At 41.9% G+C, this 16,171-nt stretch overlaps 1 protein-coding gene across 6 annotated transcripts in view; it reads right to left on the bottom strand.

The window, feature by feature from the left end:
* Positions 1-16,171, bottom strand: part of FAM184A (family with sequence similarity 184 member A) — a 327,003-nt gene that overhangs the window by 126,228 nt on the left and 184,604 nt on the right. For all 6 annotated transcript variants that reach the window (XM_089652182.1, XM_089652183.1, XM_089652184.1 and 3 more), the window contains one exon: positions 10,734-10,856. In XM_089652182.1, the coding sequence (XP_089508308.1) occupies positions 10,734-10,856 (123 nt within the window). The remainder of the gene's footprint in view (positions 1-10,733; positions 10,857-16,171) is intronic.

Consider the following 16,171-nt stretch of genomic DNA (forward strand, 5'->3'; position numbering starts at 1 on the left):
GTCCCAAAGCAGTGCCTCAATGAGGGATGGGCAAACCAAAGAACTGGAACAACAATGCAAACATGCCAACCACCCACACAAACCTTTCAACAGGGGTAACAAAGGACCCCAAACAGCATCCTGCAGAACCTTGCAGGCAAACAAGCATCTGAAGATGCAGACACATCAAAAGGTTACAAAAGTGTGCACACAGTTGCCTTGCAGAGACACAGATGGCAACATGGCACGAATCGACCAAGTGGAGCATGTCGTAATGGGGAAGGGAGGAACCTGACCCTAACCACAGACCCTGAACAGTCGTCTGCGTAATTCAACAAGCCCAGTGGCAGAGGAGGCCACTAGGTTGTACCCCGGGCCATCTGTGAGCACCAAGAAGAATTCGACCCCTGGAAAAAGGCTGCGGCGGACAATACACACAAACCATCTGAACCACATCCAAGCAGTGTAGTGCAAGCTCCCCAGGGAGCAAAGGCGATGGCCATGGGGAAGGCAAGACAATATCCTCAGTAAGATGGATATCTGACACCACCCTTGGAGGAATGAAGAGCACAGATGGAGAACAACCTCATTTCTGCCCAATTCAAGTGAGAAGACTTACAGGACAAAGCAGTCCACCCCAGCATCCACTGTTCGTAAGTGTTGATGAACACTAAGTAGAAAGAAGTGAGGAATACCCCTACTGCCCTCAAATGGAGGTTGCCAAAAGAACCAAGTCCAGGTCCAACGGTGGGAAGGAAGAAACGCACAGGGGGTGTCACAAGGCAAACCCCTCGGCTGAAGGTACAAAGAGAGGAGTTGGTGGCTAATGGATGTTGAAAGAAGATCGCCAGGACAGAATCTGACTGTTAATGGTACTCAAGGCAAGCTCATGAACAACACACTGTCAGAGAACACCGATAACCCAAGCTACCAAGAAGTAGCGAGACTGGGCACTCAGAGCCTTGCACCGGACAAGATAAGCCCGTCAGTTCAGATAACACTCCCAAGACATAGACTTGCAAAGCTTCACCATAGTAGGGACCAGTGAATCCGACAACTCCCTATATCTCCAACCCAGGATTTCAAAGGCTAAGCCATCAGAACCAGAGACGGTAAAGCAGGGAGACCGAACATCCTTAGGAACAGAGGGTCCTGTCAAAGTAACAGGTGCTGTACCACATTGCAAAGCCAGATTCGAGCCACCAGAAGGACTAGAATCCCTTCTGCAGCCATCTTGTGTATTAGATGGGGAAGCAGCTTGGAAGAAGGAAAGGCATAAACAAGGTGATATTAATCCCATGTCACCAGCACTGCATCCGCTGCATCCGGCAGGGAGTCCCTCACTCTTGCCATGAACCTAGGTACCTTCTTGCTGAAGCAAGATATCAGCAGAACAATGTTCGGGGCCCTCCAATGCCGGCAGATCTGATGGAACACATCCAGGTGTAGGGACACCTCCCCTGATTCAGTGTTGGACGAGGCATCCGCCTGACAGTTCCTGACGCCTGAAATATACATGGTGGAAAGTGCTGACATGTACAGTTCCACACACTGAGGGATACGGGGAGCCTCCAGCGCCACTGCTGCATTCCTCAAACCAACCGGGTGGTTGACTTAGGCCACTACAGTGGTGATGTCTAATATGATCCTGACTGGGCATCCACAAAGAAGGTCTGTTTAGCGCACTAGACCTAGACACAGCCTGCATACCTCCTTTGGTGGGCAGCCAAGACTCCCCCAGTGACCCTGGGCTTATCTCAAACCCAGGACCTCACCCCAGCTGGATAGGCTGGCACCCATCATGACTAAAGTCTAGTGAAGGGGATGAAGGAACTTCCTGACTTCTAAGGAGGGCAATTGATGCCACAAGCTGCGAGAGATCATGGGTGATCAACCCAAATGATTTTGGTCATCCAAGAAAGTGGGAGATTTATTCCAGCTTGCCAGGATTTCCCTCTGCAGAACCCAAATAGGAGACCGCGCATATGGGACTGCATTAAAGGTGAAAACCAGGAGATCCAGGACCACCATGCATGACGACTAGGTAAAACATTTGTCAGGCAAGAACAACCGGACCTCAGTTCAAGTGTCCAGGAATTGTCCATTGGGAAGAATACCTTGGCCAAAGCAAAGATCAGACCCATAGATATCAGTATCCTGGACAAGTGTAAGGTGGACTCCTGAAGATGCAGGTCTCATCCAAAGTCCTGCAGAGTGCTCATCGAGATCTCCACATCGTCCATAAGCACAGAAGAAGAATGTATAGGTAGCCAATTACGGAAGTCCCCCATTGTCTCAGCAATGCCAGGATCATGCCAACATCCTAGTAACAACCCAAGGAGCCAAGGCCAAACTGAACAGAAGTACCACAAATCGATAAAGCGTGCGTCCCCAACCACAAAGCACCAGAAAGGTTGGTGCCCTTCACAGGTGGGACCATGCAGGAACACACCCTAGCTGACCCTGGAAGCCAGGAATATTTTCCCCAAAGAAGGGAGACCACCACTAAACAGGAGGATTCCAAAGTGCACCTGAACACAGCAGTTCAGGACCCCAAAGTCCAGGATCGGGCAAACCCCGACCATCCACGAAATATCAAACAGATTGGGGGAGTGTCCCCAAGAACATTCCAGCTCCAAAACCAGAGCAACCACTCTGGAGGCAAAGGTTGGAAGGTAGAAACTTTTCTGGTGGACAACACAGAAAATGTATGCCGTAGCTGGACACAATAAGGTCATGGACCCACTTACAAAAATGAGAGAGGGCCATAGCCCTGTGAACCAGCAAAGACAACCCCCATGTTGAAAACTAGGTGGAGGTGATCGGACATGCTGAGGGGAACCTGTTAGCAGGCTTTAGGGCTTTGTAATGTCAGGAGCCCTTGGCAAGACCCACAGGTGCCTGGGAGGGTTTAGAGTACTTGTCTGAGGAGCCAGAGGGTCAAAAAAACCTTTTAGTGCTGAAAAGGAAGGACCGTGTATACGGCTGCACAGAGAAGTTCACCCAGGCAGAGAAGTGTCACCAGGGGCTGCTTAGACTTCCGGACAGTGGAGTAGCACTTAAGCCAAAGTAACTGCTGAGCACTACCGCCAAAACAGATTATGGACAGAAGCGGGACTGCAGCAAGAGATGCATCACATACTGTACGTACTGGTGGACCAACAGGTCCACCAGTTCCACATAAAACAGAGATACCTGCCCAGTCAAACATTGTTTTAACCCTTGGCCCACGCAAGATGCATCTGAGATACCAAGGCCAAGGCCAACACAGGCCGCAGTGCCAAGCCGGTAAAACATACTGCGAGCAATAGAGTCTGCTTTACAATCCACAGGACCCTGAAAGGAGGAAGATTCCTTTACTGGTAAAAGGGTTGTCTGGTTCAACCTAGGGATGTGGGGATTCGCCACAGGAGGAATGGTTATCTCGGTTAGGTGGGCCTCCCCAAAGGTGTAACATACCTAAAAACAATGTAGAACCGTGAAAGGACGTTTCAATGGTTCTTCTCCATGTAGAAAATAATTTCAAGGTATGCAGAACAAGAAAAAAAAACCCTTAGCCAAATGAACCAGCTTGTGGGCACCAAAAGGAACAGCCACTGTTTTCCAGCACTGACTTAAGGGGAGCAGCCAACAGCGGCTATTCCTGCACTGGAACGGTGGCCAAGGAGGCACCCTCCTCCTGAGTACAAGGGGCAGCACAGACAACCGGGCCCACCAGACCCCAAGGAAGGGGCACCGACCATTTAAAAATGACTCACCAGGCTTGCCAACCTGCATAGAGGTGATGAATCATATGATCCACCCTCTCATGTTGTCCTGGACAGAGCTCACCCTGGAGGCTTATATGCCCATCCTGATAGGCAGAATTCACTACAAAAGCACATCCACAGGGAGGGGAGGGGGAATGAACCCCCCCACTCCCATGCTCTGTAGGAGTGTAAAAGCAAGACTCAGCATGGAAGCAACCACTGGCCGAGGCTATACAAAGATGGCAGCTGGCTCCAAGATGGCCACTGCTGCTAGGAACCAATCACAGGAGCAGAGCAAGAGCACAAGGAGAACTTGGCCACACGCCAGCCACCACTCATCCACCCTCCACAGCCATGCCCCACGGGAAAAGGGCGCTGGCCCAGAGATGATGGCAGGGAATGGCAGCTGCCCAAAATCAAGAGGGCAGGTGGCAAAGCAGTGGCCAGGCCGTCTGCATGGTAAACATGGCTTGTAGAAAAAGCTCAGAGGCAAAACAGGAGGCAGCCCAAAGTATCCCCAGCAGGCAATAAAGGCACTGGCTGGACCCCAAGAAGACAGAATGAAATCCCACACTTCACACCTTCCACAGCTGCCGGTCCTGTATTAACCAGGGAAGGGTAACGCACATGAATACAGTGGTACCTGACCCAGTGTACCCCCTGCAGGCAAACCCAGGGGTCCATACCTTCATAATGGTACCCAGGCAGTACATGTAGAAACATGTCCCTGGCAGTCAGGCCCCGAGTCCTAGGAAGGGGGGGGGGAGGAGAATGGAGGTAGGGAAACTACCATGTAGGCCAGGAAGAGAAGAAGAGTACCCACAAAGTTGACCACCCCAGGGAGTACCCACACCCCACATTGTGTCCAGGGAGGGAGGGGGCATCTACTCAATGATCCAGTAGAAGGTGCAAGTAAGGCTCCCATGACATATCCTCCTCTCCACTGAAGTGAGGGGCTGTCGGCCAGGGTAACACTGTGATGTGGACTCTGCTGCCCAGTCATATGTACCCCCGCAAGACGTTAATTCACTGGCCACCCTGGTTAAGCATGGGGCTTGTAGCAGCCGAACTAGTGCTTAGCTAAAGGTCTGTGTGCACTCTTTGGCCAGACTGGGGTGACCACTGGATCTAGACTATCTAGCCAAGCTGTTGAAGATCTGAGGCAAAAATCCCAGGGAAAAAAGCTATGGAACCACAGGTCCCAGCAGGGAACTGGGTCTTTACTCCTGAAACACTAGTCAGAAATAACTGGCTTGCCTATTGCAGAGAAGAGGTTTATAGCACCTACTACTGCCTATAGGCGGAGCTGTGTTCTTTTTCTGCCTAGTGTCCTCCTGTAGGTGGAGCTATAACCCTATGGTCAAGAAAAGAAGAGCTGTGCCTGTCAATGAACGTGATAGAAAGACAAATACTGCAAAATAATAAAAAAAACAAAATACTTATATTTGACTGCCCATCAGTTACAGTAGGGTCATTTTCAATATGCTGCTGTAGCAACAATTATTTTACATTTCCTTGACAGATCATACTAAAATGAACATCTTATAAAGGTGATTATTGACATGCTAGCTTTAAAATGGAATACTAACAGACAGTGTGAGAGGTAGACTCGATGTACTGTTTATTGTAATTGCAGGAGCCCAAGGAAAGCAATGAATCATAGAAGTGAAGTCAAGAAGCTAAAAGGTAAGCATTATGGTAAATTTATACATACTGATGACAATAGTTTCTTTCACCAAGGCAATGAATTCTGAAAAGAAAATGTCCTCTGTCTGCTTACAAGAAAATAGAATGTAATTAAAATAAAACTGAAATGACAATCAGGCTAAAAAATTATTTTGGAATGGAGCCGTTATTAACATACTGCAGTTCTCAAGTTGTTCACTCAGCTTGTATTGCACAAGCATCAACTCTTTAAACATTTTTTCTTTATCCTCCTTGCTAATAAAATAATAAAAAAGATCCATGTATGCTTTATTGTTTTGAGCAGGATACCTAATAAAAGCAGAACTAACAATAAAAGCAATGCTAAAAAGTACAGTTTACTGGTTAGAAGAGACGTTGTAAGTCTTTTCTGCCAAAAAACTCTTTTTTGTGTGTGTGTATTTCTGTGTGTGCACTGTAGTTGACACTAGGGGATCCGGGAGCTGGGTTAATGTATCTGCAGTGTACTTGCACAGTTAATGTATAATTCACAGCTCAATGGCCAAAGACTAAATCCCAGGTCTAGCCAAAAAGCAGAAGACAGCAGTGGTAGGGATAGAGTGGAGGCAGGCAGCCTGGACCTGTTTAACCTTGTGGAGGGCAAATGAAGATTTAAGTGTGCCATAATGTGCAAGTATGCATTGCATTGTGGCTAGAGCTTCTGCGGCCAGCCCCTCAGTTTAGTTTCACTTTATGACCATCCATAAATTGGACATGAGTACTCATGGCAGACAGAATACCTTAATGTCCAAATTCTTTTGTTTTTCTTTCTTACACAGGTGTCATGATATTCAGAATCAATTTTCATAAATTAGAAAATACACAACCTGAGGCATGCAACTGAGCATGAGAAAATTATACTTTAATTCTAGAATGAGCTAAATTTCATAAATCAATGTTTTCTACATTCTGATAAACCCTCTAATACCTGAAAGTGATTGTGTGTAATTATGTTTAAATGAAAAGCCTTTTGCTAAGGTTGTGTAAAACCTTTGAAAAAAAACAGGTTAGAGTAAGGAAGGCATTAACCAAATCCATTTAACAAAAACAAGAACAGCATTGCTTTCTTACAAAAAGTTATTCATAGATGGCATTACTTTGTAAATCCAAAAACACATTACTTCTATCCCCTATGACCAAATGTCCAACAAATTTCAATTGTTATGAATGCAGCCTAATAATACTAGTTTGCATGCAACAGTTTGTGGCTTGTTAAGGTGGCCATAGACGGATTTTAATTCGTACAATTCAGCAGGGATTGACAGAATTTCGATCAGTGTATGGCCATCTCTGTTCGACAGAAGTAGATTGTTAGATGTCGTGGTGGGAAGGGGGGTGTTTCCTTGATCAACTTTGCTTGTGCGGATGGAGGAAACCGTTCTTTTTTTTTTTTTTGGCTGAACAAAAAAACGAGTCACCTATGCTCAGTTTAAGTCCTATAAGAACAAGGTATGGATAGCATGGCTGATATAGATTAGTCATCCAGGAGTGAACAATCTTGTTACCACCCCTGGGCCTACAAAATCTCACCAGTTTGGAGTCTATGGTAACATCAAAGAACCAAAATTGATACACCTTTGGTAGACTGAATGTTTTTCTATAGTAATCAATGATTTAATAGCCATGTCCCCATTTTAAGACCATAGGGGTTATTTACTAAAACTAGAGAGTTCAATATCAGGTGCAATTCTGCATAGAAACCAATCAGCTTCTAGATTTTATCGCCAAAGCTTAAGTTCTGAGTGTACCAGTTTTAGAAAATCTACCCCATGTATTGTACAAACATATATACCATACCAAGGTATATCAATTTCCATTAAAATCCCACCCACCAGATCTTTCTAGGAGAATTTGACAATACTGCCACTCTGGTTTTCAGAACAAATAAAGCATAAAAGGTAGGGGAGAGTATGAGCTTATATAGACAATAGAGAGCAAGCACAGTCAAAAGCATTCAAGCATCATGATCCTATAACAAAAAACACATTATAAGATGTACAGTTGTGCTCAAAAGTTTGCATACCCTGTCAGAAATTGTGAAATTTTAACACTGATACCTTCACATTGATATTGAAAATATGATTGATCAAGCCAAAAAACTGTCTTTTACTTAGGGATAGTGATCATATGAAGCCATTCATTATCTCATAGTTGTTTGGCTCCTTTTTAAATCATAACGATAACAGATATCACCCAAATGGCCCTGATAAAAAGTTTACATACCCTGGAATGTTTGGCCTTGGTACAGACACACAAGGTGACACACACAGGTCAAAATGGCAATTAAAAGTTAATTTCCCACATCTGTGGATTTTTAAATTGCATTTAGTGTCTGTGTATAAGTAGTCAATGAGTTTGTTAGCTCTCATGTGGATGCACTGAGCAGGCTAGATACTGAGCCATGGGGAGCAGAAAAAACTGTCAAAAGCCCAGCGTAAGAAGGTAACAGAACTTTGTAAAGATGTAAAAGAATATGAAAAGATATCCAATGCCTTGAATATTCTAATCAGTACTGTTCAATCCCTTATTAAGAAGCGGAAAATTTGTAAATCTCTTGATACCTAACCAAGGTCAGGTAGACCAAGAAAGATTGCAGCCGCACCCGCTAGAAGAATTGTTCAGGATACAAAGAAAAACCCACCTGTAACTTCAGGAGAAATATAGGCTGCTGTGGAAAAAAAAAGTGTGATTGCTTTTAAGGAGCACAATACGACGATACTTGAAAAAAAAAATCAGCTGCATTGTCGAGTTGCCAGAAACCTTTACTGTGCCAATGTCACAAAAAAAAGTCCGGTTACATTATGCCCGACAACACCTTGACAATGCCTCACCGGGCTTTTTTTGTGGCATTGGCGCAGTAAAGGCCTCTTTCTGGCAACTCGACCTTGCAGCTCATTTATGTTCATGTATCGTTGTATTGTGCTCCTTAAAAACAACCATGCTGTATTTTTCCAGAGCAGCCTGTATTACTCCTGAGGTTACCTGTGGTCTTTTCTTTGTATCCTGAACAATTCTTCTGACATTTGTGACTGCAATCTTTCTTTGTCTACCAGACCTTGGCCTGGTATCAAGAGATGCCTGAATTTTACACTTCTTAATAACTGATTGAACAGTACTTTTCTATCTTTATAAAGTTCCATTACCTTGTTACACAGGTGTTTTGACAGTTCTTTCTGCTCCCCATGGCTCAATATCTAGCCTGCTCAGGGCATCCACATGAGAGCTTACAAACTCAATGACTATTTATACACAGACACTAAGTGCTATATAAAAAGCCACAGACGTGGTAAATGAACCATTAATTGCCATTTTAACACGTGTGTTCCAGCACCAAGGCCAAACATTTCAGGGTAAGCAAACTTTTGATCAGGGCCATTTGGGTGATATCTGTTATTACTATGATTTTAAAAAGGATCCAAACTTTGTGATAATAAATGGCTTCATATGATCACTATCCTTAAATAAAAGACAGTTTTTTGGTACGATCAGTCATATTTCAACATTACTGCCAAAATGTCTCGATTTCTGCCAGGGTATGCAAACTTTTGAGCACAATTGTACAAAGTGCACATCAAAAAACACCTCCCTTCAAAAACAAAATAGCAGCGGAAACGAGATCTGCACATGTGCTGCAATGTCACAGGTCTTCACAAGACCTATGATGTTGCAATATATATGCAGGTAGGGAGAAGGCACCTGAGGGGTTGAAGCGAACACCATGGCGTTCAAGGACATGTGGATGCCATTTTTGCTGACCCACCAGGAGTTTTAGGGGGACCTCTGACCTAGATGGGTGTGACTGGCGAACCACTTGGACACCTTTTGGTATACCCACCATCACACCCTACAATGACCTTAGGTATGAAAGGTGAAACTGTACAATGCTGCCCAATGCGACATTAAAGTTGATTGTGTTGGGGCGTGAGTATACACATGGACTGGAGAGCTGGATATTTTTAATGAATATTGATATTTGTAGTCCATTAGACTTCATTTATGTCCTGCAAACATGTTGGAACGCCTGCCCCACAGCTAGACTAAGATGCTGAGTCCATTACAGTATGATTAAGCTCACCTAGTTGGTCAGCTAATTTGATATATAATCAGTGGATTTGAAATGTGGAACTTTGGGTCATATCCAGACTGCTTGTCCCTGTTTGTTAAGGCTTTCAAGGTATTTTTAGATGACATTTGGATTTGAGCAAAAGACATGCCTTGTGACATGCCATTGGATCATTATCATTATTTTTTATAAGGAACTTGGTGAAGGATAGGCCCTATGAATCCATCTGAGTTTCCAGCCATAGTAAATATGGACATTTTCCTAATGAATGCATACAGTAACTTGGATACATTGTAAGCACCAGTGTGGGAAAAGATGGCATATTACCAATTGCTTGTAGTCATCATAAATACAGCAAAGTAGATTTGAGGTGGCTATCTTTCATTTCCCCAGAGTATCAAACCATAGTCATAATTTAATGTGTGGAAACGTGGTTTGTTTGGTCTCAGCTTCTGTATTGTCGAATTTATACCAACATCTTGGTCATTGTTATCACCTTTGCTTTTCTACGATGGGAGGACCCTTTAAAGAACATACTTTACTGCACGAGGGTTTATGAACACACCCTTAAGTCTAATAGGATAGCTGGATACAGAATGATGGATATTGTTGCTGCAACTGTGTAAACAATTAATTTTCTTCTTGTTGTCTGTGTCCAATTTTTGATATCGATGTGCCATATTTTGTTGATGGGAGGTGGTTTTTGATGTGCACACTGTACTTTAAATACTGTGTATTTTGTTATATGGCATCATGATGTATGTATGCTTTAGACTGCGCTGCCTCTCCTGTGTCTATATGGCCACCTCTGACCCTCTTTTGGACTATATTTGTTCTAGAAAACCAGAGTGGCAGCATTGTCAAACTTATACATACAGGTAAGTGAGCTCTCTCAAGAGATCTGGTGGAATTTCAATGGAATTTTAATTTACCATGGTATTTTATTTGTGTACAATAAATGGTCTTAAATTGGGGACATGGCTAATATTGATTAGTTGATAACTGGTGTTTGGTATGCTTTGATACATTACTATAGAAAAGTGTTTATCACAGTCTAGGAAAGGTGCTTCAATTTTGGTTCTTTAGTAAACAATCTTGTTCGTGTGTACAAAAGAAAAGGACTAGAGTACACAAAACTAAATTTTCCTTTATTTTGAATATAACATATGCATTTGACTGAACTTGGTTGTGGGAAACTCAGGATTGGGCTCACAGACTAATCAGGACAAGCCTTTTACCTCTTCATTGGCATTCGTCAACTTCTTTGTTAGTTCTTCCTTAACAGTTTCAAGTTGTTGCTTCAGTTGATTCTTATCCTCCTCTAGTTCCTGTTTTTCCTTTTCATATTGCTGATGGAGCTCCTAATTCAAGAGATACAGAGAACATATCTGTATGAACAAAATATTATTTACACAACATGCTTAAGGTGTTATTATCTTGTCAAAAATCCTGTAAGAAATCTGAGCTTAACCAAAGTATGTATGAAAGTATTCTCAGTAACAACAATGTCAAGTCTCTGATGAATATATTGTATGTATAGGTAGGCCCACTCTATTCTTGTCCATAAGGATAAGATCACACTTGCAAAAAATTGTGATGCAAACCAACGAGCCTATAACATTATCGTGCATTTTTGATGCGTTTAACATGCGTTAACAGTACAAACAAATGGCAATCACCCCAACCTATAACTGGCCATTGCAGCAAGGAGCACATGAAAGGGTGATGCATGTCAAAAACAAACGCAAATTCACAGCTCACTTACCAGCCCTGAATCTATCCATTATTATATATGTGCTCCAACTTTGGAGACTCTCAAAATTTCTAGAGTTAGGACTGCAGTACACTGGGGTGCCATGACGTGGCCTCACATATATTTGTAAATGTGTGCAAAATAAACCCATTGTTTTAACGTGAACTGTTAGACAGGATAATTGAGTTTGTTGCAGGCTGACTGGTAAGTGAGCTTGGAATTTTTGTTTGTTGTTTAACATGCGTTAATTCACACACCAGATGCTACAGGCCCAGTTACAGCTGGTTACCATAGACCTTAATGGAAGGAGCTGACAAGCTTCAACTCCTCCTGGGCTCAACATGTAGCTTCATTTCTCTGCACAGCGACACAAAGCGATGCAATCAAATGTGAACAGCTCTATCAGAAGTCCATATTATCCATTGTGGGCTGCTTTGCTAAGCATTCAGGGATCGGCAAAAACACACCCCAAATGCTTGCTTCTAATACCATTGTGAACAGGCCCTTTTGGTTCTAAAAAATGAGAAAGGTCTCATGAACACTGCAGCTGCTAAACTCACGTTTAGGAGCTGTTCAGCGTTTTTTCAGCAGCCTCTGAACTCACCCTAATGTTTTCCTATGTGTCCATGTACACATCTTCATTTACAGTCGTTTACAGGCAGTTGAGTTTACAGTCGTTTTTTTGAAAGCAACAAACTTACGTTCAGACGTTGAATTTATCAGCGTTTCAAATGCAAAACGCTTGTAAACACTTGTAAATGCATCTAAACGTGGCAAATCGCATTTATAAGCGTTTGCGTTTAAATTTTTTTTAACTCTTTCAGTTCCCAATGCTGTCCAGAGCCTTTGTCATCATGAAAAATGCATGCAAAGAGTTTTCAAGGTGTTCAGATGGACAAAACACTTAACACAGGATGTTCCTAACAAGCTTGTCACACATTGTAATGACCAATTCACACCTCAGACCTCTCCCACCCTTGGAAACAAAAGATATGTTAATGACCATTCACAGCTCAAATTCCTCCTGAAGACCCCATGCCAGGTGATCTTAATGACTCACTCCGCCAGACACCTTCGCACCCTTAGAAACAAAAGAAATGTTAATGAGCAACTCAAGCCTAGCTAATGTCAACACATACTGCTGTGTCTCCTTCTACTGTCTGTATTTCTCTGAAACAGTCTGAAATAGTTAATAATTTACCACTTTTCAGTGCATTCTGGGCATTTGGGAGGTTCTCCTGTGCTTATCTTTAAAAAACGCTTCTAAACGCAAACACGCATAAACGTGTTATGCAAACGCTGCCAAACATATGTTTTTTAACCTACGTTTTCCAGCAGTCAGTTTCCATCATTCAGAAACGTCCTGTGTACATGGGGCCTAAGTGTTCCTGTAGACTTTCTGGGAACTAAAGATGCTTATAAAACATATATTTTTCCATTGCATACTAGCAACTAATTTACTAAAGTGGAATTATACTGCATCTGAGCACTACAGACAAAAACACTATTTATTACCTTTTTAATATTCAAAGCAAACTCCCCATCCATCCATGTCTCCATGCTTTATTTTGTTGAGAAATCACTTTGAAAAACACCCCTCCCCCTTCTCTTTTCTCTCTTTTTTATTTCCCCTCTCATTTTTCTGGGTTCTTCTGCAGGGACAATCTAGGAATCGAGTTCTGTTCCTATGTATTTTTTTGTTTTTTCTAAGCCTACTTTCGTGATATGAGCATATGGTTTTTCTCTTGTTATTCATACTGTACCTATGTTAAAATGTTTCAATGTACCTTTGATATGACAAATGTTTTGTACTGTTTTTGTAATTGTTACAGTCCTTGCATGTGATGTACTACCGCTCTTGACTCACATGTCTTTGACTTTGTGCTCTTATAGTGGTAACAAACATATGTCTTACAAAATGTATTTAAATAAAAATTTATAGAAAAGAAAAACACTCCCCATAGCATTTCTAGCTGCGGCCATCTTGAGTAAGGGCAGATGATTTATGTAGCATTTACATCCTGGAATCTATCTGCCCTTAGCTCAGACATGCAAGTAGAAGTTGTGTTCATAGCTGAGAAAACCCCTCCTGAAGACTCCTCGGATGTACAGTATGACATCATTTGTCTAGGACTAGAAGTAACTGAAAAAAATGTAAAAAGTGTATAAAAAAGTTTGAAATAAGTAAATATGATATACTTTCCTATCTATTTACTAATGTTAGCAGCATAAGGATTATTAATAGCGTTGATTGAGAGAGTAAAATTCCACAATGAAGGATAAGTTCACCTTTCGTAACATGTTACATATTACACTCATATTCACGGTGTAACATGTAACATGAACTTGGACCGGCTCTCCGCACCCCCTGTGATAGCTAGTGGGGGATCTTCTCCTTCCCTCTAGCTGTCATAATTTAAAAAAAACACGGCAGTACAAGGCTATGCCCGCTCGACTGTGTCACTCATTTACAGTACTCTGTGAAAGGGAAAAATACAGGTCCTGGCAGCCTCTGCGGCTGTTGGCTTGTAGGTTTCAATGAACTGAAGTAGTCCATTGACCCTTCCTGTCAGTAAGTTTCTGCTTGCCCGTATTGGGATGAATGAGCAAGTAGATATACTGAGAAGTCAGGGGGAGACCTGCATGGCACCAGTGATCTTTTGATCGCTGGTGCAATGCCTTAGAGGCCCCACAAACAAAAAATAATAAATGCACATTTTTTTACCATCTGTTAAAAGTTGAACTTATCCTTTAACCACTTGACCTCCATAAGAGGTTTTTAATTAATTTTTATCATATAAACAAAAAATACAAAAAATTTTGGAAAAAAAACAATCATTCTTTGTTAATTGATGCCAAAATGTAGCTTGCTACATTTCTTTGGTAAAAAAAATATCCCAAATCAGTGTATATTACGTATTTAACCTGTGTGAAAGTTATATATATAGTTGACATCATGGTCACTGTACTACTCTGCAGGGGTGATAAGGGATTTTTTTTTCGATGGTCACTGGTATAAGCAATTGTTTTAATTGTCATGAATGACTTTCATTCATGACAGCTTGCTTACTATTGTGATGCTGTGACTCTCTACAGCTTTCACATGGTACAAGGCTGCTGTATATGGTCTTGTACTACGGGATTGATCACAATAGTAAGCAAGCTGTCATGAATAGCTCGCATTCATGACAGTTTTGTTTACATGTTATCTGTTTGCTATGATTTCACATGGGCACCGAGCACAGCGGTTACAAGATATCAGCACTGCGTGCCCCAGGGGGCACACCAGTGCACATGAGCAGGGCGACATACAGGTACATTGCTGTGCCAGCTCATGCCATTGGCCAGCACTAAATGTACTACTGCTAGTTGGTAAGTGGTTAAACATGTATGTAAATTTATGTAACATATTAATAAAAAATAATAATTAAAAATGCAATATTCTACCCACTTTCTACTTAGTTTATGCCAATTCTTTGCCATTGTCTTCTATGTGGAGGAAGTGTGCAGGGCAATTATCTGCAAGCATACCTGAAACACTAAACAACCCCTCTTCAATGACCCTGCCAAACATGTTTAATAGCAACATTTTTATATTACTGTTGGTTTAAAATTTCACATCTAGAAATATCCTGCGTTACCAAACTGGAAGTTTCAAGGTATGCTTAAACTGTAGTTTTCAAGCTCTGTTTCGAATATATGACATTGACCTATATATGCCCATGGGGTCAATGAAGAAACAAGCATTAGCTGATCGGGCCGGCACTGACAGGTCATCCCTACTCTACAATTAAGAAACACTGATCGTCTCTGAAACGGGCTTTTTCTGAATTTGGTGGACCTGTGCGTAAGATCACAAGTTGGTCCCCCTCCTTGAAGAAAACATAACATAGGTGAGGCACTGCCTTCAATATTGACCATGGCTTAAAGTGTTGTAGTTAAATAGAGTCTGAGACAACTTGCATAGTATAGAATGAGGCAATGTGGCACAGGGAATGAACAGCACAGAAAACAGATGAAGGTGGTGCGAAATAGGAAATGCAATTTACAAAATGGGGTAAAGTGGAAATGTACAGAATAAATATAAAAACAAATCAGCGCAATCCAAGTAAAATAACTAGAACTAAAAAATTGCAAGCTGAACACTGAAAGGCAAATTTCACAATACCTCAGGATTAAACATAAATAGCAGAAAAAGAGCAGCGCAAAAAAATAGACAAATGATACATGCATAGTTAGACTATTAAGTCAATATAGTTCTTATATAGAAACGGACCACCAGTACAGATGTCCTAATATGAAAACGGACCACCAACAGGGATGAACAGGAGTCATCATATGTACTGTACTGGTGGTACGTTTCTATATAAGAACTATATGGATTTAATAGTCTAACCTTGCATGTATCAAAGTGGAAATGTGCACTCGGTGTACAATGAGATGTGTGGAATAAGAAACGTATAGCACATTGTACAGAATGATCAGTGTGGAATAAGGAACAGTGGAACATAGTAAAAAAAGGAATTGTGTGAAAACACAGTCCCCCTTTAAATCAGTGTCCATCTATACATCAGAATATACCCTTCACATCAGAGTTCTCAGTCCCCTCTTCACATCAAAACCCTCCCTTTACATCAGAGGCCTCCAGGATATGTGAAGTGCATACACTGCACATGTTGATGATACCCTGCTGCTCTAAAACACATATTTGGATTGTGATATTTTTATATGTTACCAGTAATGAATACATCTTGTTTACTTATTAAAGCAGAGCATCAGAAAATAATTATGTGAAAAATGCAGTAAGTTAAAGCAGCGCATCTGACGTTCTTTTATTGATCATAATTTGATCGCTTGCAGTAGATTACTGGATATTACCATAGCTCTTTGCACTAACCTATTGAACATGCCATCAAATGTTAA

Source organism: Staurois parvus, unplaced genomic scaffold (assembly GCF_062004578.1).
Source record: "Staurois parvus isolate SC_StPar_1 unplaced genomic scaffold, SC_StPar_1.0 ptg000672l, whole genome shotgun sequence".
NCBI lineage: Eukaryota > Metazoa > Chordata > Amphibia > Anura > Ranidae > Staurois > Staurois parvus.